Genomic DNA, 25487 nt, shown 5'->3' on the forward strand with positions numbered 1-25487 from the left:
CCAAAGCGTCTGGTCTATATCTTAACATTAATAAATGTGAACTCATAGCTGTCAAAGATTGTGTGAGACCTTCATATTATGGTATTCCAGTAAAAGAAGAACTTACATATTTAGGCATAGCCATTACAAAAGATCAGAAGTCTAGAGGCGTACAAAATTGTAACCCTCTTATTAAAAAACCCCAGAAGAAGCTAAATCAATGGCTACAGAGGGACTTATCTTTAAAAGGTAGAGTCCTAATAACCAAGGCCGAAGGTATCTCTAGACTAACATATGGCGCTCTATATCTTGACAGTAAAATAAGCAAGGAGATAGACCAGATGCTTTTCAACTTTCTTTGGAGAAACCGTACCCATTACATTAGGAAAACTGTTGGAATTTATGAGAATGGTGGACTGAATTTTCTGGATATGACTACTTTAAATAATACTTTTAAGATCAATTGGATAAAACAATTTCTAAGACCCACTTCTATCTGGAATTTTATTCCTCATCATGTCTTCTCTACTTTTGGTGGCCTTAACTTCATGTTGTTTTGCAATTGTAATATTGACAAAGTTCCAGTGAAACTTTCTGATTTTCATCGGCAGGTTTTCTTGTCATGGTCCTTAATTTATAAACCAAATTTTTCTCCACACAGATATTATATCTGGATCACTTCAATCATTCTGTGTCCATACTTTTGATGATTCATTGGGAGTGCCTGTAGATTCTAGGCAACATTTTTCAACTAACCGGTTTCATCTGCAGCTGATGGGAGTCAGTTCTTGTACTCAAGTACAAGTAAAGCTCCTTGAGAGTAAATAAGTAACTGGTCAAAGTACTCAGTACTAGTTAATCACTTGTACATCTCATACATACATAAGGAATCGTTGACTTAAAAGCCCATGACTGATGTAGCTCCATCAGGATGCAAACGATTACTTGAAGACAAGGATAACCTTTTTTTTTTTTTTAAACTAAACTAATACAATACTAATATAAACTAACAAGCACAGTACATTACAGTTTAACAAAGTTTAAATCGGAAATCACCAGGTGAAACAATAAATCGTTCTCCCCACCAGTGGTTCTGTAAAAAGCAGAGGGATGGGGCTGGAGAAATGTAACCATAGTTTAAACCATGTTTCACGGCTATAGTCCAGTGGTGTCAATCTCATTCCATGGAGAGCCTAGTGTCTGCTGTTTTTTTCTTTTCTTTTTCAATTAAACCTAACCAACCAGGTGAGGGGAGTTTCTTACTAATTAGTGACCTTAATTCATCAATTATGGGAGGAGTGCAGACACTCTGCTCACCCGTGGAATGAGTTTTGACACACGCTCGTATGTTTACATTTACTTTGTTTACAAACATTAGAGTAGAAAAAAATATATATTTTGGGATCTGATGGGGTACATGTGATGGGGATGTGTAGGGTAAATACATTCATGAGCTATATTCATGAGGCATTTATAAATTATATTCTTAAAGAATCCAAAGTGGATGTAGCAACTGCAGATTGGCCATTTTAAAGGGGTGCATTGGACCTGGTCATGTAACCCTTCTCAAATCTGTGCCACATGATCACATTGTCAACAAGGAATAAACATAAAAGTTTATTTTCCATAAAATGTTCAAACTATTTTTCCTTAGGAAGGCAGATAAAGCACATATGCAAAACAAATGGAATCACTTTTTACCCCGTGCAAACTGCACCCACCCAAACGAACACCTTCAGTCTGTGATAGATTCCTCGTCATCAGAGCTGTAGTGGATGCTGTCATAGATGTCATCTATGAAGTTATTTTCTAGGAGGGAGGTGTCTTGGCCCATAGCTTTGCTGTACATCAGTTTGACAGAGTCCTGGTGTCTTCTGAGGCTGCTGACTCTCCTCTGAAGCATGGAGAAGAGACCTCTGCTCACAGCTTCCGACTGATTCAATTGCCAGCCTAACACCAACAATCGTAATGTGTAGGATAAATACAATGACGTATTCCTTAAGTACAATAGCAATTACAAGGTGCCAACATCAATTGTACATATTAATGAACGTTCCCCTACTTTGCCTGCTTAGGTCAAGTGCCACATGTGAAGCAAGGTCTTGCACATTTTCCGATTCCCTCTTTAGGCTTTCCCAGTGCTGCTAGACTTTCTTTAGGACAATTAACTCTTCCTCCTTCAGCCGTCTCAGGAGCATCACCCGGTCAAAGGCTATTTTCTTTGTGAGTAGGTCAGCTGTAAATTCATAAGAATGCAATGTGGATTTGTAACTTTAGCAGTGCTGTCTGTGGTTACGCAACTGAACAAACACAGATAACAAAACATCATCTCATCAAAACAAAAGGAGAATGGAATTATTTGCTACATTGCATGGCTTTGAAATTAATGAGAAATGAAGTGCGTGCAATTCAGGAAATGTAACAAACCTGTCTGACGGTAGAGGTTCTGTTTCCTTTGTTTGATGCTAAGAAACAGGACTTCAATTGTTATCTGTAGTACCTGGGGACCGTCCCATGTTCTCATTTGTTTCCTCTGAAATACAGTACATCTATAAATTAACAACGTATCTCCAGCACTGAGAAGTTGCACTCACATCCTGGAGGAACATAGGGCCTGTGAAGGTTTCTGTAACAAAAGACTTGTTATGTGGGCGGTGAATGAGCCCCAACCTGGATAACCAGGGAATGTTTAGTCTGCCTCCTACCCGTCCGGCTTGATTGCACGTGTCGGTGGAATACACCCTCTGAAGGTTAGCTCTGAGTCATTGGAGTACACAAGCCTCTCCACTACGTCAAGGTGACAGTCCAGGAGAGTTACATTTAGGATTATTTATATTTTGTATTAATTTACCTGTACTATCCCATTGCTGAACTTCTGTTGTACAGAGTCTCATCGCTTAACACCCAAATCACTCTTAAACTTTGAGAGTCTGGGTCTCTTCCTGGATTTTTGCTGTTGTCTGAGAACTATGACAAAAACTAAACAGAATAACTAATTGTTTAGTTTAAATAAATTAAATCCATAGATATAATACTTCTAAAATAAATGTATTGATCTACACAATACACCTTCAAATATCTTCTGGACAATACTCTGTGCAGGTTTTTTCTTCCTTCTGTTCCACCCCATAGCCTGGATGGTTAGCATGTCTGTTCTTGCTAGAAATGCCAAATAGAACTCCTTATTCCAGATAAGTATTAACATAGCTGAATAGAACAACCTTAAACAAAATGTTTACCTCCTTTGGACATTTGCTTGGAACAGATTGCAGCCCTCGACAAGAAGCTGTTCCCTTGTTCCACTTCCTCCCCCAGAGTTGTGCCAGCTCCTTCCTGATTCCGTCCTCCCCACTTAATCTTAATTTACATTTAAAAAAAAAAAATAGACTTGATATTGCAATTATGTGAATAACAAACATCTAAATGGGAAGCCTTGTAAAGGACTGACGCTGGAAATTCTCTTTGACCAGCTTAATAAAGAAAAACTGACCTGGCATTTCAAACGATGTGCCTTTGCATGCATGACAGAAAGAAGTGGCTTCATGTTTAAGAAGAGTGGCGAGCTCTGGACAATGACGGGCAACTTTGGTCAGGTATGGCCAAAATTTGCAGATCACATACACATGAATTGTATGTTCCTGCTTCCAGACAATTCCTTCTGCAAGAACAGTGGGGACGCAAATATCACTCCACGCATCATGTTGAGGCTCCTTAGAAGTATTCCATGGCGAGAGACGGCTACTTCGAGTCCCTCTTCATCAAGTTTGTCGTTTGTTTTCCTTGATGACTCTTTAGCTGCTGTCCACTGGGATGCTCCACATACTCCTTTTCCATAACCTTAGACAATGAAGTAGAAGAGTATAGGAAGAAATAATGTTTTGGGGGGGGGGGGAGTGTTAATGGGACAGTGGTTAGGTTTTTTAAAATCTAGCTGAGGGCACTGAGCTACCCCCTGTGTTCGCTACAATGGAGATCAGAAGTTGGAGATTGACTGTCAACGCCATCAAAGAATCCTTTGTCATTAAAGGATTGAAAGGATACGTGAAATACATTAAATATATGACATATGGAATAGCAATCAAACTCAATAACTGATTGTGGGACACTTGACAATGTTGATAATTAATTTCATTACAAACTCAAAATATTTGAGCTAAAAATGACCTAAACTGCATTTGAAAACGTTCACACTGGACAAGGAAAAGACAAACCTTGTTTGGATTGTTTAAATGATATAGAGTACGGTGTTATTTGATAAATTATGAATACTTTTACATACCCTTTTTTGAATCGATACAGCTTCTTGTTCCCGTCCACTGACACTGCAAGCATGCTGGGTGAACAGACTGGGCAGTCAAAGTCCTGTATATCACAGACCAGGCTGGGCAGTCAAAGTCCTGTATATCACAGACCAGGCTGGGCAGTCAAAGTCCTGTATATCACAGACCAGGCTGGGCAGTCAAAGTCCTGTATATCACAGACCAGGCTGGGCAGTCAAAGTCCTGTATATCACAGACCAGGCTGGGCAGTCAAAGTCCTGTATATCACAGACCAGGCTGGGCAGTCAAAGTCCTGTATATCACAGACCAGGCTGGGCAGTCAAAGTCCTGTATATCACAGACCAGGCTGGGCAGTCAAAGTCCTGTATATCACAGACCAGGCTGGGCAGTCAAAGTCCTGTATATCACAGAACTAATCAGAGCGGCAGTACGTCCACTCAAATAAGCTTTTTTGAAAAGTGTCCCCACAGATCATTCCGTTCTGGTAAGGGAAAAATACATATAGAAAATATATGAAATAACTTACAACAATAGTATAAACAAAACATACTATCATTCACTATGGCTGACTGGATTTGAGATAAAGCAGGGCCAGTACATAGTATTGACAGCAAAGCAGGTGAAAGCCAATGCAAAAGTAGGATGAGTACTTATGTTGTAAAGAGCAGGAAATATTGGATGCAAGAGGGGCACAGATAAGGTGCATGGCCGGACAGTGGTGCAGGAGGCTAACACATACTGTAGCAAGAGTTTTAACATAGTTATAGTACTGGAAATAAAGTTACGTTACACAAAGTGTTGTAACAAAATGTAACCTAGTTAACCTGAAGTCATACATTGGTAAAGCTGAGTATAATTGATTGTTACCCTGCCAAAGAAGTCAGTTCGCTGCTCCAAAATCCGCATAAACGCCAGACGGGACATTCCTGGGGCTGACACTTCCAGCTCCTCAAAAGAGCTGAACACATCTACCTGGTATATGGTGTCACAGTTGACAGTGGCAGGCCAGTACCCATTCTTTATCAGATCTGCCAAGTTTGCTGTCCAGGTGCTAAGACAAGTTGTGCAGGTAAGCACAGGCACTGTGACATTGTAGCGACCTTGAGGAAATAAATGTAATCTGAATTAATGTTGTTTTACATTGCTACATCACTGTTTGGTTCTTATATTGCACATACCATTTATTCCTACGAGTATTATATGTTTCCCAGGGCCAACATGGATGGTGCTTATCAGGCAACCACATATCACCTCTGGTACATCCAATGGTAAGAAACAATCTAGGGACAATATTTATATACAACAATAAACAAGAATACATTTGAACTTTGATATAATACATTCAGCCGCAAATTTTTTTAAAGCACACCCTGTTCATGAAGTGTATATTTGCCATCACTGTGGAGAGATATGGCTGTAGTTGGAGGAAGGGGCGTGTAGAACCCCTCGATCATGGACTCTCTGTTGTGTAGGGGGAACTTTGCATGTGTAGAGACATCGCAGCCTTCGCAGTAAAGCTGTTTCGGCAGAGTCTCTACATCGCAGAATAGCCCTTTTCACATTGCATGACTGACAGATCTTCTGAGAAACATGCTCTGCAGCCAGCAGAAAATCTACAATCTCAGGCCTGGACTCCCTCCTGTGAGAGTTCCTTCCTCACTCTCCAACTGTGTGATGCACCAGGCACAGCAGGATTTGAACACTCAGGGTCTTCTAAGTCAACTAGGAGGATGTTCATTTCTCTATGAAGTATTGCTTTTTTGAAAACACAAAAATGGGAAAAGGATTAAAGTAAGAATGTGATATAATTAATCTATTAAAACGCATATTGGGCTGTCAGTAGGTGACAGCAAATATATCTATGCACAATCTATGGTGTGACAAGCCAAAAGCCTCAGCTTTGATTCTACAGTAAATTCAATTACAAGGCAGACCAAAATGTTGAGTAAAGTCTAAATTGGAATATCACACAATAGAACTTGATCCCATCATCAAAAATAAATTCTGAATGTTCTTAAAACAGCAACAACACACTTAGTACAAAACATTCTCTTTCCCTGACAGACTGACCAGGTGAAAGCTATGATCCCTTATTGATGTCACCTGTTAAATCCACCTCAGTGTAGATAAAGGGGAGGAGACAGATTAAAGGAGGATGTTTAAGCCTTGAGACAATTGAGACATGGATTGTGTATGTGTGCCATTCAGAGGGTGACTGGGCAAGACAAAATATTTAAGTGCCTTTGAAAGGGGTATGGTAGTAGGTGCCAGGTCCAACGGTTTGTGTCAAGAACTGCAACGCTGCTGGGTTTTTCACGATCCGCATTTAATCGTGTGTATCAAGCATGGTCCACCACCCAAAGGACATCCAGCCAAATTGACAACTGTGGGAAGCATTTGAGTCAACATGGGCCAGCATCCCTTTGGAACACTTTCGACACCTTGTGGAGTCCACACCCTGACGAATTGAGGCTGACCTGAGCGCAAAAGGGAGTGAAACTCAATATTAGGAATATTTTGTACACTCAGTGTATTTTGACGACAGAGTAAACTCTCCTCAAAGGCAAATGCTTCCAGCTTCCACAATTACAGACAGTGGTTACAAAAAGGAACAACACTGTGTAAACATTCCAATAGTGGATTTGAATGAATTCAACTAAGACTAATTCCGTAATGTGGAACGGCAGATTGCTTCATATTAAAGGAAATGTGGAGGAAAAACCTCTGCCAGGATGTTGTTGTTGCACTCCCCTACAGAAGTATTTGGACAGTGATGCTAAAATGTTGAATTCGTCTCTATACTCCAGCATTTTCAATTGCTTTGTCGAGAAGCTACCTGCAAGTAAGCATTTCGTTGGATCGTGTTACCATCCGTATCCTGTACATACGACTAATAAAACTTGCAACTAGACATACAGTGCATTGCGAAAGTATTCGGCCCCCTTGAACTTTGCGACCTTTTGCCACATTTCAGGCTTCAAACATAAAGATATAAAACTGTATTTTTTTTGTGAAGAATCAACAACAAGTGGGACACAATCATGAAGTGGAACGACATTTATTGGATATTTCAAACTTTTTTAACAAATCAAAAACTGAAAAATTGGGCATGCAAAAATATTCAGCCCCTTTACTTTCAGTGCAGCAAACTCTCTCCAGAAGTTCAGTGAGGATCTCTGAATGATCCAATGTTGACCTAAATGACTAATGATGATAAATACAATCCACCTGTGTGTAATCAAGTCTCCGTATAAATGCACCTGCACTGTGATAGTCTCAGAGGTCCGTTAAAAGCGCAGAGAGCATCATGAAGAACAAGGAACACACCAGGCAGGTCCGAGATACTGTTGTGAAGAAGTTTAAAGCTGGATTTGGATACAAAAAGATTTCCCAAGCTTTAAACATCCCAAGGAGCACTGTGCAAGCGATAATATTGAAATGGAAGGAGTATCAGACCACTGCAAATCTACCAAGACCTGGCCGTCCCTCTAAACTTTCAGCTCATACAAGGAGAAGACTGATCAGAGATGCAGCCAAGAGGCCCATGATCACTCTGGATGAACTGCAGAGATCTACAGCTGAGGTGGGAGACTCTGTCCATAGGACAACAATCAGTCGTATATTGCACAAATCTGGCCTTTATGGAAGAGTGGCAAGAAGAAAGCCATTTCTTAAAGATATCCATAAAAAGTGTCGGTTAAAGTTTGCCACAAGCCACCTGGGAGACACACCAAACATGTGGAAGAAGGTGCTCTGGTCAGATGAAACCAAAATTGAACTTTTTGGCAACAATGCAAAACGTTATGTTTGGCGTAAAAGCAACACAGCTCATCACCCTGAACACACCCTATCCCCACTGTCAAACATGGTGGTGGCAGCATCATGGTTTGGGCCTGCATTTCTTCAGCAGGGACAGGGAAGATGGTTAAAATTGATGGGAAGATGGATGGAGCCAAATACAGGACCATTCTGGAAGAAAACCTGATGGAGTCTGCAAAAGACCTGAGACTGGGACGGAGATTTGTTTTCCAACAAGACAATGATCCAAAACATAAAGCAAAATCTACAATGGAATGGTTCAAAAATAAACATATCCAGGTGTTAGAATGGCCAAGTCAAAGTCCTGACCTGAATCCAATCGAGCATCTGTGGAAAGAACTGAAAACTGCTGTTCACAAATGCTCTCCATCCAACCTCACTGAGCTGGAGCTATTTTGCAAGGAGGAATGGGAAAAAATGTCAGTCTCTGGATGTGCAAAACTGATAGAGACATACCCCAAGCGACTTACAGCTGTAATCGCAGCAAAAGGTGGCGCTACACAGTATTAACTTAAGGGGGCTGAATAATTTTGCACGCCCAATTTTTCAGTTTTTGATTTGTTAAAGTTTGAAATATCCAATAAATGTCGTTCCACTTCATGATTGTGTCCCACTTGTTGTTGATTCTTCACAAAAAAATACAGTTTTATATCTTTATGTTTGAAGCCTGAAATGTGGCAAAAGGTCGCAAAGTTCAAGGGGGCCGAATACTTTCGCAAGGCACTGTATAAAGTGCTTTCATTTCGAACCGGTAAGTCAGAAAAGTCTGAAAATACCCTGAAATAACCTCATATCAAACATTTGATCTCAAATCCCAAATTCTGGAGACTTGAGACACATTTAAAAATGTTGCATCACTGTCATAATAAAGATGTCGTGCAGTATAATTCAGTAACACCAAGATGACCCCAATTTTGAAAGTAAAACAATATTAACATACCTATTTCTTCATCAATGTTTAAAACTGGAGTGGATTCCAATCCACTGGTCCTTGTCTCTAAAATAAGATATGCAAAAAAGGAAAGGATTAGACTTAAAAGGGGCATTCAGAAGTTGATAAAGCCATTTTTGGATTTATATTAATGATATATGGTTAAAACTATTCTTTTAATAACAATGATGGTAAGTTATTGCACTAATAGCTCTGTCAATAAATTGAAAGTGGTTACAATTCACCAACCCCATCACTCAGCTTTTAATAAAAACAGGGGAGGGAAGTGTGCTTTGTTATTGTTTCAACTACCAATTATAGATTTAATAAAAATACAATAAATGAATTACAAGGCCACTGAATAACAAGGAATTGTGTAGATTAATATATCCAATCGCTCATCAATACCTGATTCTTCCTCCTCAGTGACTGGTCCAGAAGGTTGCACTAGTCTGGCTCTTGATGTACTGGCCCTTGGAGCTGAAAAAAAATGAGAATAAAAAGCTTTTTAATACAAAAGATTTGCTGGAGTTCTGACTCTCCTTTCGTTAAATATGTATTTTCATCAGAGACAGACAACAGTTAGAGACAGGGAAAGGTGGGATCAGACCTGCATGTAATGTATTATGTGCTGTGGGTAGATGGTACTAGACCGGCCTATGGCACGGCAACAAACCTTTGATATGCTATGATACAGTATGTTTGAAAGGAAAAAGTCACATCAGGGACCAATAAAATTAAACACCTAGACGGGATGAAACTTACCAACAGAAGTGGATGTAGTTGCCTTCCTGGTTTGAGGAACAATCTGTCCTCTCATCCCTTTGTCTCCATCTGAACCTAATCCCTGGAGGCTTGTTTGTCTTTTTCTTCTTATTTTCCTAAAAAAGTGCATTTCAATTATCATGGCTGGCCCACTAATAAAAGTCTCCCACAAGCATGGCTTGCTTGTGCACATATGGAGCACAAGCAATAATTTTATTGAGGAAAGGCACCTGCAGTAGACCCACGTTCTGGCTCACTCACACAGCTTAAATGTGTAGAAGTTCACACGGATGCTAACAAGTGCACCCTTGTGCCTCATGCTCAATGGGCACTACTCTGGACGGCTCTGACTTAGAATACGTGGACAACTACAAATACCTGGGTGTCTGGTTAGACTGTAAACTCTCCTTCCAGACTTACATTAAGCATCTCCAATCCAAAATTAAATCTAGAATTGGCTTCCTATATCGCAACAAAGCATCCTTCACTCATGCTGCCAAACATACCCTCGTAAAACTGACCATCCTACCGATCCTCGACTTCGGTGATGTCATCTATAAAATAGCCTCCAACACTCTACTCAACAAACTGGATGCAGTCTATCACAGTGCCATCAGTTTTGTCACCAAAGCCCCACACACTACCCACCATTGCGACCTGTACGCTCTCGTTGGTTTGCCCTCGCTTCATACTCGTCGCCAAACCCACTGGCTACAGGTTATCTACAAGTCTCTGCTAGGTAAAGCCCCGCCTTATCTCAGCTCACTGGTCACCATAGCAGCACCCACTCGTAGCACGCGCTCCAGCAGGTATATCTCACTGGTCACCCCCAAAGCCAATTCCTCCTTTGGTCGTCTTTCCTTTCAGTTCTCTGCTGCCCATGACTGGAACGAATTGCAAAAATCTCTGAAGCTGGAGACTCACATCTCCCTCACGAGCTTTAAGCACCAGCTGTCAGAGCAGTTTACAGATCACTGCACCTGTACTTAGCCTATCTGTAAAGAGCCCCTCTACCTACCTCATCCCCATACTGGTATTTATTTAGCTCCTTTGCACCCCAGTATCTCTACCTGCACATTCATCTTCTGCCGATCTACCATTCCAGTGTTTAATTGGAATTTGTAATTACTTCGCCACCATGACCTATTTATTTCCTTAACTTACCTCATTTGCACTCACTGTATATAGACTTTTTGTTTTCTTTTGTTCTACTGTATTATTGACTGTATGTTTTGTTTATTCCATGTGTAACTCTGTGTTGTTGTATGTGTCGAATTGCTACGCTTTTATCTTGGCCAGGTCGCAGTTGCAAATGAGAACTTGTTCTCAACTAGCCTACCTGGTTAAATAAAAGGTGAAATAAATAAATAAAAAATATCATTGATGCCCGTGTTCAGGTCATATCACGGAGTCTACGTTTAAATTCACATCTGTGCCAGGTGGGGTCTACTTTGACAAACAAAAAGCAATGATAAATCATAACGCTGTGGTGCTGGGGTTGTGTTGGGAATATTTATGCACGTATGGGAGCTGTAGGGGTTACATTACCGGTAATGTACGACTTGTTACATTACCCGTTCTGGGTTGAGCTCCTCAGCCAGTCTTTTTGCCTCGTTAATGGCCTCGTCCAGTTGGGCTTGTGGGTCCTTCTCTTGGTTGAGCTCCTCTGCAAGGCGTTCTGCCTTTTTAATAGCCTCATCCAGTTGGTCTTGGGGGTCTTCAAAGGACTTACCATCTCAAAAGAAACACAAAGAGAAAACTTCCAATCCTAACACATTCCTTCACATAGTAACCTCCCCCGTCTATGAGAAAAGCTGCATGTCATTGATAGCGTGTGTGTTTTACGATGTCCTGTACGTCACTAAAGGTCATCATCCTCCCGTCACTAAAGGTCATCATCCTCCTCCACACACAGACTGACTGATCTACAAATCACTTTGCATAACAAATACATATCTATTATTACTTGCAGATCAGTCAGTCTTTACCAACAATGCACTATTAGTCTGTCACTTCCTTGTTCATGTTGTTCTATGGCATGTGTGCAACTCCAGTCCTTAAAGGCTACAGTGTCTACAAGTTTTGATCAATTTAGATCATTGACTAGTTAGGCCCAACTCTCACCTGATTGTCTGTCTAAACAGGATTTCATCAACTCCTTTACGTCCCTCCTAGGCTCCCTCTCACCTTCTTCCAAGGAGAAGTCGCAAGATGAATACAGATTAAGTGGCAATGTATAGGTATAGGTGGCTAAAATAATAAGTGAGAATGATATCCAAATATACGCAAGTAATGCAACAAAAATATCAAAACATTCTATGTTGTGTATGCAACTTTCCTAATTCACCTTAGTTACGTAACCTTCCTTACTGGTTTGGTTTAACACGTTTTTTTTTAAACCAAACACTTTAACAAACACAAAACAAATGTGTATGTATGCTGTATTTCTGACAAGGGACGAACTGGCGACCTACCTGTTATCTGTCCAGGGTCGATGTGTGGGCGAAAAATCTACAAACAACAAATGTCACATGGCCGAATGTCATGTAACCATTCTTGTTCTTCTTGTAACATTCCGGTAGGCTAGACACTTTCCGGTGTTTTTCTGCCAGTCACAGGTCGACGCAGGTATTACACATGATTGATCGTTCTCATAACCGTAGGTGCAGCCAAGTTGAAATACGAACGCTTTCTAGCTATTTCGCACTGACGGTAATTTGAACACAAGATCGTTTCTTGTGAAAAGGTGCTTACACTCAGAGCCATGTATTTACACTCAGCCACCCTAGCCTTAGTACGGGTTAACGTTTTGGTCATTTTGGTTGGCCAACTAAATTTAAGACTACAATAATGACAACATTGGTTTCCCCAAATGTTATAAGAAAATAAATGTTTTGGTATTTATGGACAATGGCAAGGCTGCTATTGTGTTTCAGTTACATTCTGGTCAATAAAAATGTTTTACACGTTTGTTTTTTGTAAGAAATACATGGACATGCATTGCTTACATTCATTCTATACTGAAAGTCTGTTCATAAAAATCGATAACAGTACATACAACCACAATGTTTTAATAGGGATTAAACAAATACAAAATATCTACATATTCATAACGTTAAATAAATAATGAAATACAGGCTATCGCGTCTACGGTTGTTGCAAAGGCTTGTGTGTCGCCTACTGGTTGAATTCGTGTCTTGTCGCACCAATTAAGTTGCACACAAATTCGTATATTTTCGAACGAATTGAACCACACAAAAATGCACAAAAGCGCACGAAATCTACTGAAATACATTTTGTACATATATGCGCGAATTGAATGTGAGGTTGGGCTGAAAACACAGGCAAATAGCCAACAACACAGGAATAGACATAACAAAACAATAATGTTTACAACACTTCCAGCAGTGAGGGAATGCAAAGTAACGAGATGACTGGCGAGACTCTCTCTCTATGCTGCACAAACACTTAATGTTAAGTGGGATAAGTGAAAGTGAAGTTGGCAAGCCCCTGCGAGGGGAAAGATACAGACACAGAGACACTAGCTGTGCTCGAATACCCATACTGTATACTACATACTTGAGAGTATACTACATACTATTTGTTCACAGGATACTGAAATAAACTAACATTATTCTTCCTGTTGAGCATACTAGCGCTTCGCCTGTTTACCGGAAGTTGATGCTGTGTTGCTATGCAACTTCTTGCTTGCATGTTAGCAATATATATTACGACTTCATTAACAATGTCCATTAAGAACGCACAGCGACTATACAACTTAACTAAGCTAAGAATGACATGAATAATCAAGTCAATAGGTTGCGTTTGTATATTCACTCCGGCTAGCTATTCCGACGATTTCAGAGCACACTCGTCTATGTGCCGAATATACAAACGCTCAACACCGTTGAATACAGCTGGTGTCAGTAAACATCAGCAAAAAGCGTAATTATATTATTGCCAGCTGCACTGTTAGTCACCAACGCTCTGGATACATGAAAACAGCCTAACCAGCTCTGCTAGGGAGAGTAAAATGGTCAGAGTGAGGTGTTCTCTAATTTGTATCTGGAAGTAGCTAGCCAACGTTAGCCAGTTAGCTTAGGTGCTTGACTGTCATTGTGAGTTCAGAATGCTCGGATCAACCAGAGCGCGCTCTGAGAGTGAAACGGAATTCACGGACACAGAGTTGGGTAGTTAGTTAGATAGCATATAGTTAATATACAGGCACGTTCGATGTATTAGTGGCCAACTAACGTTAGGTAGCTAGCTGACATACTGGTACATGCTGCTGTAATGATACATGTGTGGTTCATAAGGATAGCGTAGCTAACAAATTGTCAGCCAACATACTGTAACTTGTTACTTATTTGAAAAGTAATTACTTTATTACATTGCTCAACATTTGTCATAATTAGTTAAAGCAATTAATTTGTCTCTGCATATTTTCTGCCATTTTCTTAAAATCTGAAAACGTTGTGATGCCACCCCTATTTTCGGAAGATTTGCCTTATGGGCCTTCAAAGCACGGAAATAGTGTTCACTGCTTGTATACTTTGTATTTTGGCGATCATCCGGTGCGTCTTGCATGTCCCTGTCCGGTAACTTCTTGCATACTATATCCATGCTATGACCAATAAGCATACTACATACTCAATTTACGTCACAAATAGTGCGGTTAGTATGAGTGTTCGAACAGCTACTGTTAATAGCTAGCTAAATAGCCAACCTATAATTGTATCAGACAATAGCGGACTCAAATCCCGGTGGGCTGGTCAACCTCTGGGCCGGTGGGCTGCCTGCCTTATACATTTTTCACTACTAATAAAAAAGTTGGCAGAAGGTAGAGCGACACGGGCCAACCCCCTCTTTCCCCCAGGCCGGTTTGTCTATTCCAAACCAACGTCTATGCAACCATTAGCCCCGCCCCCTTTGTCTCACTCCACACACTTTAACACAGCTCGAAAACTAGCTACAATAGAAAATGGAAAAGCAGAGTAAAACATGTAAGGGTGGGGCTGAAAAGTTAAGAGACGAGTCAAAAGTCTTCACTCAAATGCAAGTAAATGTAAAAAACGAACCAACTTATTTGGTAGTAGTAGTACCAGTGCCACAGACACTAACATCAAGTGCTAGACCTGGCAAGAGGAAGATGCCACAACCCGGTTCACAGATAAAAGAGTAGACGGAGAGGACAGCACAGCCGAAGCGGTAGACATGTGCCTAAATGTGTTACAAATACTACATGTTATATAATAATGTATTTTTATTTGACCTTTTATTTAACTAGGCAAGTCAGTTAAAACTTCTTGCGGATCAGTGGGACGCTAGTGTCCCATTTTGACAACTTCCGGTGAAATTGCAGAGTGCCAAATTTAAATTAAATTACTATAAATATTAAATTTCATGATTTCACAAGTGCAATACATCAAAATAAAGCTTAACTTGTTGTTAATCCAGCCGCCGTGTCAGATTTCAAAAAAGCTTTATGGCGAAAGCAAACCATGCGATTATCTGAGGATAGCGCCCAGCACACAAATGCATAACAAATCATTATCAACCAGGGAGTTGCGACACGAAAGTCAGAAATAGCGATATAATATATGCCTTACCTTTGAAGATCTTCTTCTGTTGGCACTCCAAAAGGTCCCAGTTACATGACAAATGGTCCTTTTGTTTGATAATGTCCTTCTTTTATATGGTGCGCTTCCGTCAATAATCCACTCGTTTCCCCCCCTTCAAAATGCATACAAAATGAATCCCAAACGTTACCAATAAACTTATCCAAACAAGTCAATCAACGTTTATAATCAAACCTTAGGTACCCGAATACGCAAATAAACTATCAAATTTAAGACGGAGAATTGTTATTGTCTTTAGCGGAGAAAAATACCAAAGAATGCGCTCTCATTTACGTGCTTGGGAACACTACAACCAAAATGGGAGCCACCTAGAAAAACTACAATTTCTGGCTCATTTTTCCAAAAACCAGCCCGAAACTCTTTCTAAAGACTGTTGACATCTAGTGGAAGCCCTAGGAACTGCAATCGGGCACGATTTCGCCCTATTAGAAAAGTGCCAGCCATTGAAATCAGTGGTAGGATGATTTTTTTTTGGAGGGGGGGGGGGGGTTGTCCTCGGGGTTTCACCTGCCATTTCAGTTCTGTTATACTCACAGACATTATTTTAACAGTTTTAGAAACTTTAGAGTGTTTCCTATCCAAATCTACCAATTATATGCATACCCTAGCTTCTGAGTCTGAGTAGCAGGCAGTTTACTTTGGGCACGCTTTTCATCCGGACGTCAAAATACCGCCCCCTATCCCAAAGAAGTTAAGAACAAATTCTTATTTTCAATGACGGCCTAGGAACAGTGGGTTAACTGCCTTGTTCAAGGGCAAAATTACAGATTTTTACCTAGTCAGCTTGGTGTTTCGATCTTGCAACCTTTTGGTTACTGGCCCAACACTCTAACCACTAGGCTACCCTGCCACACCCATGAATGAAATGAGTGAAATGCAAATATTTGTGCCACGGGCAGGGGAAAGGGGACACCGGAGCTCAACCCGCTTGATGAGCGACTTGCTGGTATTATAGGGGATTCCCTCCTGAGTAGAGTAGTGACGGAGGTGGAAGGGGACAGGGACATGCAAGACGCATCGGATGATCCAGGTATGTAATTAGTATTCCCTCGTTTGAAAAGAGTAAACAAAATGCATTCAAGTTGTGTTTAAAAGTTTATTTACACAAACAATTGTGACATTTTCTATTGTTTTTGTCGCTGCGTGTTCCTGCGGGGTCGGTGGTGCTGCAGCTGAGCAGGAGCTGACTGCGCCCAGCCCCGGCGTCTCCACTGCACCACATGCGTCACAACCCTCCGGAAGCCGTGTCCTCATAGATGTAGTCCTGCAAACGCAAAGAGACACCATCTACGCTATTAACGAGGTTGCCAAGGAGTTGAAGTGGAACAGGCACGGCTTGGTTTTTGCGGGTGCTTCTCTGTAAAGCTGGGCCCACTACAGCACAGAAATCTAAGAGAACAGCTCTTGGTAATCGGACCGGCTCATAAGCCACTCATCATCGTTGGCAAGTAAATCTTGCTGGTCTCTGAAAATTTGCTCTCTCCGCCGAATTCTTCCATTTGCCAAATCTTCCAACAGTGCCAAAGCAGCCGTTGTGCGTCATTACACGTTGTAATTGCATCCCATTTTATACCCACCCATTTGATTGTCAAAGCCAGCCAATTGCTTAACACCTTCAGGTGTTGTAATTACCCTGATTGTAACTGGCAATGACAGGCCCATTATCACATTGACAGTTCAGCGCAACGAACATGTGATAACAATATATGAAACTGTGCACTCGTATCTATCTGCCCAACTGAGGCATCGAAAACGACATCAGTTTAAACTAATTTGTCCTACAGTTGACCTTATTTAAGAGAATACATTTCATTACATGCAAGTATTGTTTAATAATTACAAATCCAATTAAATATGATTCCGATTAAACTGTACAACATATTTGAGGGGGTTATTAGCAAAAACAGATTTATTATCCTAAATCATGTTTTTTATGGGTTTTTTTTGTGTGCACTCCAGGGAACTCCTCATATATAATACGTGAGGTAATATTTAAATGTATTTTACACAATGGTATCAATTTCAAAGCGTTTCTCGAGTTTCATCCTTCTGTTTCATCCCTCTGCCATCTGAGTTGCAATTTCTCATTTCTCGAGTTAATGTGCATACCTATGGGTCAAAGTGTCCGTGGAGGACCGCACATTCTCCCATCAAGTTAGTTTTTTATAAATCCCAAAGTTTGCTTAGAAGGTGGCAGACGCCTTTTGTGCCTACGCAACATTTATAACTGAGGCCCCAGGACACCATATATTATAGTCTCTAAAAGGAACAATATTACCACCGTCTCTTGCGCATGTCATTTTCCATATGGATCCATAACCAATTACTATGAGAATAAAGATCACTGAAAGACAAACATTGAAACAAAGTAGGCTAATGAAGGTAAACAAATTATTGGAAGGGGAAAAAGACACCATTCAGAGGTCAAGACAAGGCTGCTCTGAGACAAACATGGTCTTGATAAATCAATGACATTTCTATTTTCAGTTTGGGTATTGGTTAGACTACAATTATGGTGTGGAAATGTATTTCTTAGTTAGATTGGCTGTATCACAACCGGCCGTGATTGGGAGTCCAATACTGCGGCACACAATTGGCCCAGTGTCGCCCAAGTTTGGCCGGTGTAGGCCATCACTGTAAATAAGACTTTGTTCTTAGCTGACTTGCCTAGTTAAATAAAAGGTCATGTTGTACAGCACCATATTTTCCTAATGGAAACCCTGAGGGTTTTGTTGTTCTTGCGATAGAAACACAATAATATGAATCAAATGAATTAACCTACATTTCTTAAAATCAATCCCAATCCCATATACTCTGTTCTTTAAAAAAAAGGGTTTAAATTCTCTAGTAGAGCCAATAACTTTAGGTTATTTGAAAACGAAATAATCTCCAAAATATCGTTAATGTTTTCAAACACTTGTTTTTCACAAGGGCTATTAGCAGGACAATAGACACGATGTGGTCCCAAAAACACCTCTGACAAAGGGTCCAGCATGTCTCTGGATGATGATCGAGCTCGGTCCGACACGGGCTGCTTTATTTATTATTAACATTTATTTTTTTTATTATTTTCTTCTTCATATTTTCACATTGTGTAGCCTACAGTAGCATACAGTGATGACTCTAGCACATGTCAGTGCAAGAGGCATCACTACAGTCCCTAGTTCGAATCCAGGCCGTGATAGTTCACATCTGGCCGTGATAGGGAGTCCCATAGGCTGGTGCACAATTGGCCCAGCGTCGTTTTGCCGGTGTAGGTCGTCATTGTAAATAAGAATTTGTTCTTAACTGAATTGCATAGTTAAATAAAGGTTAAAAAAAAATTGTTGCAATTTTGTAATGTGTTTTGTTTGGTAAATTGTTTTGTAAACATTAATTCACATTTGTGGTGCCACTAAATAAACAATGAAAAAAAAATGGTTTTGTTTGTTTCTTCCTTATCAGAACACGCTGTAACTGGACTGTAGAATATTATTTACTAAAACTGTTGTTACACTAAAGTTTTTATTTTAAGAGAAACGAAAATGACCTGGATGCTATGTACAGTATTATAGTCTCTAAATGGAAAAATATTCCCCCTGTCTCTTGCGCATGTCATTTTCCAGATTTGCCCTAATGAAAAATGCCCCTTAGATATTAATTTAGAATCCTCTAAATGTAATTATTGTCATATAGAGCCATATACAGTGCCTTGCGAAAGTATTCGGCCCCCTTGAACTTTGCGACCTTTTGCCACATTTCAGGCTTCAAACATAAAGATATAAAACTGTATTTTTTTGTGAAGAATCAACAACAAGTGGGACACAATCATGAAGTGGAATGACATTTATTGGATATTTCAAACTTTTTTAACAAATCAAAAACTGAAAAATTGGGAGTGCAAAACATATCCAGGTGTTAGAATGGCCAATTCAAAGTCCAGACCTGAATCCAATCGAGAATCTGTGGAAAGAACTGAAAAGTGCTGTTCACAAATGCTCTCCATCCAACCTCACTGAGCTCGAGCTGTTTTGCAAGGAGGAATGGGAAAAAAATTCAGTCTCTCGATGTGCAAAACTGATAGAGACATACCCCAAGCGACTTACAGCTGTAATCGCAGCAAAAGGTGGCGCTACAAAGTATTAACTTAAGGGGGCTGAATAATTTTGCACGCCCAATTTTTCAGTTTTTGATTTGTTAAAAAAGTTTTAAATATCCAATAAATGTCGTTCCACTTCATGATTGTGTCCCACTTGTTGTTGATTCTTCACAAAAAAATACAGTTTTATATCTTTATGTTTGAAGCCTGAAATGTGGCAAAAGAGCGCAAAGTTCAAGGGGGCCGAATACTTTCGCAAGGCACTGTAGATTGCAAAATAGTTGGAGATTTTTGATGGTTTATGAATTGACACGCAATTTTACATTCCTCCTGAACATTCCCCCCTCCCCCCCCAAAAAAAATACACTTATTTTTAAGTTTCAACTTGATCAGAACAAGCTGTAACTGGACTGTAGCATATTACTTGCTAAAACTGTTGTTCTACTAAAATATTATTATTATTATTAGATATTCTCACAGCGCACATTTGTCAATCCCAAACTCTAAAAGTACAATGAAGAATGTAAACAAGATACTGTGTTTTTGTTTACAGTAGTGATGGACAGCTGGAGGCATTTTGAAAGCAGGTTTTCACAAGTGTACTGTAGTTCTGTAGCAGGTGTAGCCCATCATGCAAACAATGTTTCCTATTAGCAGGACAATAGACTCTTCATAGCCCGGCTACTGTAGGTGTGAAAATCCCCCAATTTGCAATGTACTCAATGCTTAAGTACTCTAAAGTGTTACATTTCTAACTCAGGACCTCAAGCAACCGCACAATGTCAGAAAGCCATATAGATTGCAAAATAGTTGCGAAGAGATTCCATGGCACATGGTTTATGAATTGACACACAACTCTTCCATAGCCTAGCTGCTGTAGGTGTGTAAATCCCCCCATTTGGCCCTAACAGTTCTTGCTCAACATCTTTATGCTTTCATTAATAAAATAATGAGAAAAAAGACAGTCAAAATGCAGATGTTTATTTAAACAAAATTTTAGTTGAACTTTCCCCCAGCTCCACGACCATGGGTAAAACCTTGCTGAGATGATCAATGTATTTTTGCATTGTTGTATCGTCAATTTCTCAAGCCAAAACGTCTTGATGGCCTTCACCAGTTCATTTTTGCTTGTAGGCTTGGCAGAGTTACGGATTAATGTTTTCAGTTGATGCCAAACAAGTTAGATCGGGTTTTAAATCATGAGACCAATACATATAGAGATTAAAAATATATATTTTTAGATATACTGTAGGCCTACCGTAGGTGTTGTAGGTATTTTATTTATATTATTTTACTACATATTGGTCTACTTACTCTGCTGGCGTCTTGACCCAGTTTATGCCCTCAATTGCGATGCAAACCCGGGCGGCAGTGTGTTTTGGGTCGTTGTCTGCATTTGGAGAAGAATAAAATACATTTAGCGTAACAGCCAACGTAAGGAACAATACTAGAAATATACATGTAAATAGGTCTAAACATAAAATATTGCTATAATCCTACCTTGAAAGAAACAATGTAGTCCCCAGAAACACCTCTCTGACATAGGGTCCAGCATATCTCTTGATGATTTCTTCCTCAAAGAAATCTCGAGCCATGATTCCTGAAAAAGGAGGCAACAGTGAATTATTGTGGAATACATAGCAGTCTGTGAGGTGTAGGGAACAATATTGTATGTATCTTTTGCTTTGCAAATAGCTAAACTTTACCATCAAAAATAAAATATGGGCCTGGTCCCTGGCGAGAAATTGCCTCCAACACATGGAGTTTGAACGGATGCTTGGGACTCGGCTTGCTTGATCTTCTTCCTTTTATTCCGTAGCAATTCTGAGCAAATTGCTCAAGGGCCACGGTTGATTCGTCTGTGAAATGATTCGCCAGCTTTGATCCATGCCTGGGCCTGCAGGATGAAAAGTAATTTTGTTGTCAGACGAATCATTGGGTCGAAACTACAGAAAAGTACAAAACAGGAGAACACACATTGTTAATTTTCTCAAAATAACAACAAATTATATATATATATATATATATATATATATATATATATATATATATATATATATATATATATATATATATATATATATATATATATATATATATATATATATATATATACACACACACAGTGGGGCAAAAAACTATTTAGTCAGCCACCAATTGTGCAAGTTTTCCCACTTAAAAAGACGAGAGAGGCCTGTAATTTACATCATAGGTACACTTCAACTATGACAGACAAAATGAGAAAAAAAATCCAGAAAATCACATTGTAGGATTTTTTATGAATTTCTTTGCAGATTATGGTGGAAAATAAGTATTTGGTCACCCACAAACAAGCAAGATTTCTGGCTCTCACAGACCTGTAACTTCTTAAAGTCTTAAAGAAGTAGGACGATTCTAAGGACCTGTGACTGGGGCCCATTTTTTTCAATATTAAATTATTAACCGATCATATAATAGTTTTATTAGTACATTGTAAATAAAATAACGAAAAGACAGGAGAGAGAAAAGAAAGGGTGACAGTATGTCACCCAATTGTTCACAAAAGAAGGTGGGTGTAGTCCGTGAAATGTGTTAGCTTAGTCCATAGTGAAATAGGCTCATTTTGCTCCACTAACATTAGTTACTTTACAGAAAATTCTGTGTGTTTACATTTCGCTCCTCTTTTAGCCGACATTTAATCACTTTTAGCAAGCTATTCGTACTAAATCAGTTGTCCCTGCCCCTGCCTGGTGCCAGGCCCAAGAGATGCAGCTTCAGGCCCATCCCCATACCCCTGAACCAGCCCTACTCCCAACTGAAGAAGGAGGTGAGCTGCATTGTGTTGAATGACATGTCAGTTGGCATAATTGCAGGTACTGCAATGCATTGAGGACAGGAATAGGATTCTCCAGTCAGAAAAAATCTCCCTTGACACAGAGCCAAAGATTCCATGATGAGACCTCTCAAGAGGAGACAGCTCGGCCTCCCGGGTGGCGCAGTGGTTAAGGGCGCTGTACTGCAGCGCCAGCTGTGCCATCAGAGTCCCTGGGTTCGCGCCCAGTCTCTGTCGTAACCGGCCGCCACCGGGAGGTCCGAGGGGCGACGCACAATTGGCCTAGCGTCGTCCGGGTTAGGGAGGGATTGGTCGGTAGGGATCTCCTTGTCTCATCGCGCACCAGCGACTCCTGTGGCGGCCCGGGCGCAGTGCCCTCTTTGGACTTAAGGGCTGTCTTTTGGTTCTCTTCGAAGGCTTTATGCATCTAAACTACACCTGCAGATTCCCGAGTACTGTATTGCACAACGACAACACAACACAGAATAAGAATGGACTGGACATGACATTTCTTCAATGTATTTCTATATCTGCAATGCAGTGGCGCTCGGTGCCGTTTAAGATGAGGGACGACAATTTTTTGAGGCAGCACGGCCTTATTTCTATTTAGCATATTGGATGACTGTGATTCATATTCCATTCATCCAGCTCAATGTAACATTACGCTACTACACGATACAACGTTTTTCCCTATACCCATCATTAGGATGCTACAACCTAGCTTATGAATGAAAGTTTACAACGCAGGTGCACAGGTCGAGAGAAATTTGAGTAATCAAGCTGACAGACATTGACACGCTCAACACTGCCTTGCACACTTTTGCTGCATCTAGTTTATTTGGGGTGTAATCTTAGTCCAACAGTTGCAAAAAACGTTTTCTATTGGTCAAATTACGGTACGTTTGTCCCTGTTTCGTTCCGTTTGCTTCCTTTTATGATTTTTCTTTCCTCAACAGAATCGGCGATATGAATACACCCCTGATCACACGCAAACACAGTTGACTTTAATAGCAGCCACATACAAACAGAATGATCCCTTTGATCGTTGTATAATTAGTTCTCGCATCTACGCGCTCTCCTCCTCTCAACTTTTCCCTTCGCTTGTGGACTTCAGTGCACAACACATCAGCTGTCTATGACCAGGCAATAAAACCTTTCAGAGCCAAACCTTCATATCATAACAGCTACACACAACCTACATCATTGTCACCATATTAAAGTCAGAGTCAACATATCTAATAGAACTAACTCATTAGTAAACACAATCATGCAGTAGTGTACTGTCAGCAGTTAGCAGTTTAGCAGTTACACCGGCAGGCCCCGGTGGCAATACATTTATAAAACCAAAAGTTTACCTTGACTTGGAAGACTTCCAGTGTTGAATAACCATAGCTTCCTAGCTAACATAGCGTCCCCCTGTTTGAGCAATGTTTGAGTAGGCTAAACTAGCTAGCTGCATTTGCTAGCTAAGTAATTAAAACTTTGTCACTTTTGTTTTATCTCTCTCGCTTCTTCATTTTGGAAGAAATTAATTTGTTCAAAACTGTTCAACTATTGTCTCTCTATCTCTTTGAGTCAAATACTCACAACATTTTATATACTGCTGTGCTAGCCAGCTGTAGCTTATGCTTTCAGTACTAGATTGATTTTCTGAACCTTTGATTGGTCGGACAACATGTCAAGGCCAGGCACCACAGGCAAAAATTGTGATTTTGTTTCCATCTGTTCATTTTCAGATTTGGGTATATTTTGCAACGATAACTTCCATACTTTCATAAAATGTACAAATAAATCGGCAATAATGTATATAAATACTTTATTTGTATAATTTTATCCCAACTCCGTCAACTACACCAACCATAAATGTCGTTTTTGATAGCATGTTTCGTGTAGAACTTCAACCGCTACTTTCAAAACTCTTTATGTTGAATCATATATCGTTCAAAAGCTTGTTTTCCGGAGCATATTGTTAGCTAGTCCATACATGGCTATATCCATTGGAGACGGAAGTGCTTCGTGTTGAAAGATGAGTAATTTCCTGACATCCGATTGGTTACTGGCATTTAAAGGCCCTTTCCGGCAACCTGATTGGTTAAAATGTCTCACAGGACTCCATTGTTTGAAATGATCTCACGTGAAGAATCAACGTGAAGAGAGACCAAATGAGAACATCTCGAAGAATATACCTACAATATGTGAATAAAAATAGGCGATCTCAGTTAGCCAAAACAATTAGCCTGGTCTGCCGATCGAGGCAGCGGCAGTACAGATAGAGGAGGAAAAGGAGGTAGCCCGCAGCATCTCAACGCAAATTAGTTGAGATGAAGATAACTAGCAGCGACCAATAGAAGCCAACAGTGGCTTTTATTCCACGTCTCAAATAAACCAACGTGTACATTATTTGATTTGCCCTAAGTGTCTAAACACTGGACTGAAAATCACCATAGACTTCACCAACCAGTGATTCTGTCATGATAAAATGGGCAGACTGTAAAAGTGACCGTGATGCATTTAGGAGTGTTTACACTTCCTCCAGGCTGCAGGAGTGCTCCAGGGGAGATGTGGCATTTGAATTGCCTAGTTAAATAAAGGTTATTAAATGATTTTGTGATGTGAATATATTTACTATAGTTTTGTCTAAAACGGATCACTTTTTTAGTGTTTAACTATTTAATGTGTTTCACTGAGGATGGTTCCCCCCCTTCCTCTTCTGAGGAGCTTCCACTGCTGCAATGATTTGAGTCACTACCTTCGATAGTGTTGACATAATGCAACAACTACAGTATTATCTATATCCCACTGGGCACAAACTGGTTTAATCAACGTCGTTTCAATGTAATTTGTCAACGTATTGTGACGTGAAATACATGGAAAATAGTACATTGGATATGAAAAAAGTCCTCAACTTTTTTTCTGTTTTGAGGATGGAATTTCAACCACAGGATTAAATTAAATATATTCACTGTTGTAATCAAAATCATTCCATAAGGGTAGGATTAACAGAGCAAATGAAATGTAACCATAGTGTAACGGTTTTCTTCCTCTTCTGAGGAGGAGTATGAAGGATGGGACCAATATGCAGCGTGGTAAGTGTTCGTCATTTCATTCAATAGCACTGAACACTAAAATACAAAGTAACAAAAAGAACAACCGAAACAGTTCCGTCTGGTAACTAAAACAAAGA

The 25487-nt window shown here is 40.0% G+C and overlaps 1 protein-coding gene and 1 non-coding gene across 5 annotated transcripts; both read right to left on the reverse strand.

Moving 5' to 3' along the window:
• Window positions 1-2928: 2928 nt before the first annotated feature.
• On the reverse strand, window positions 2929-4403 carry LOC110491745 (uncharacterized; the record flags this gene model as incomplete). The annotated part of the gene is made up of 4 exons (XR_016487030.1): window positions 2929-3138; window positions 3219-3336; window positions 3470-3816; window positions 4259-4403. It is a non-coding gene; the product is annotated as an uncharacterized LOC110491745 (transcript).
• LOC149976624 (uncharacterized) lies at window positions 4195-14689 on the reverse strand. Of its 4 annotated transcripts, XR_002468873.3 has the most exons (10): window positions 12249-14689; window positions 11899-11964; window positions 11349-11509; window positions 9775-9890; window positions 9418-9489; window positions 9019-9075; window positions 5629-6014; window positions 5438-5539; window positions 5127-5359; window positions 4195-4740 (listed from the first exon to the last, which is right to left on the reverse strand). XR_002468873.3 is itself a non-coding variant. In XM_090202415.1 (9 exons), exons 3-9 carry the CDS (start codon window positions 11507-11509, stop codon window positions 4672-4674), a joined length of 810 nt encoding a protein of 269 aa, XP_090058541.1. In that variant the 5' UTR covers window positions 11899-11964; window positions 12249-14689; the 3' UTR covers window positions 4392-4671. The 4 variants fall into 4 exon arrangements, 3 of the variants coding, with proteins under 3 accessions (XP_090058541.1, XP_090058542.1, XP_090058543.1); XM_090202415.1 differs by lacking the exon at window positions 5629-6014 and having other exon boundaries at window positions 4392-4740; XM_090202416.1 differs by lacking the exon at window positions 5629-6014 and having other exon boundaries at window positions 4392-4740; window positions 11899-11961; window positions 12249-14658.
• Between the last annotated feature and the right edge of the window lie 10798 nt (window positions 14690-25487).

This window comes from Oncorhynchus mykiss, chromosome 16 (assembly GCF_057628025.1).
Source record: "Oncorhynchus mykiss isolate SJ-2025 chromosome 16, ASM5762802v1, whole genome shotgun sequence".
Lineage (NCBI taxonomy): Eukaryota > Metazoa > Chordata > Actinopteri > Salmoniformes > Salmonidae > Oncorhynchus > Oncorhynchus mykiss.

Coding starts and splice junctions, on each gene's coding strand:
- LOC149976624 (XM_090202415.1), bottom strand. CDS start 11,509: ATGGTAAGTCCTTTGAAGACCCCCAAGACCAACTGGATGAGGCTATTA. Junction 9,076..9,417: donor CACTGAGGAGGAAGAATCAG/GTATTGATGAGC, acceptor ATCTTATTTTAG/AGACAAGGACCAGTGGATTG. Junction 4,741..5,126: donor GAACTGACTTCTTTGGCAGG/GTAACAATCAAT, acceptor TTCCCTTACCAG/AACGGAATGATCTGTGGGGA.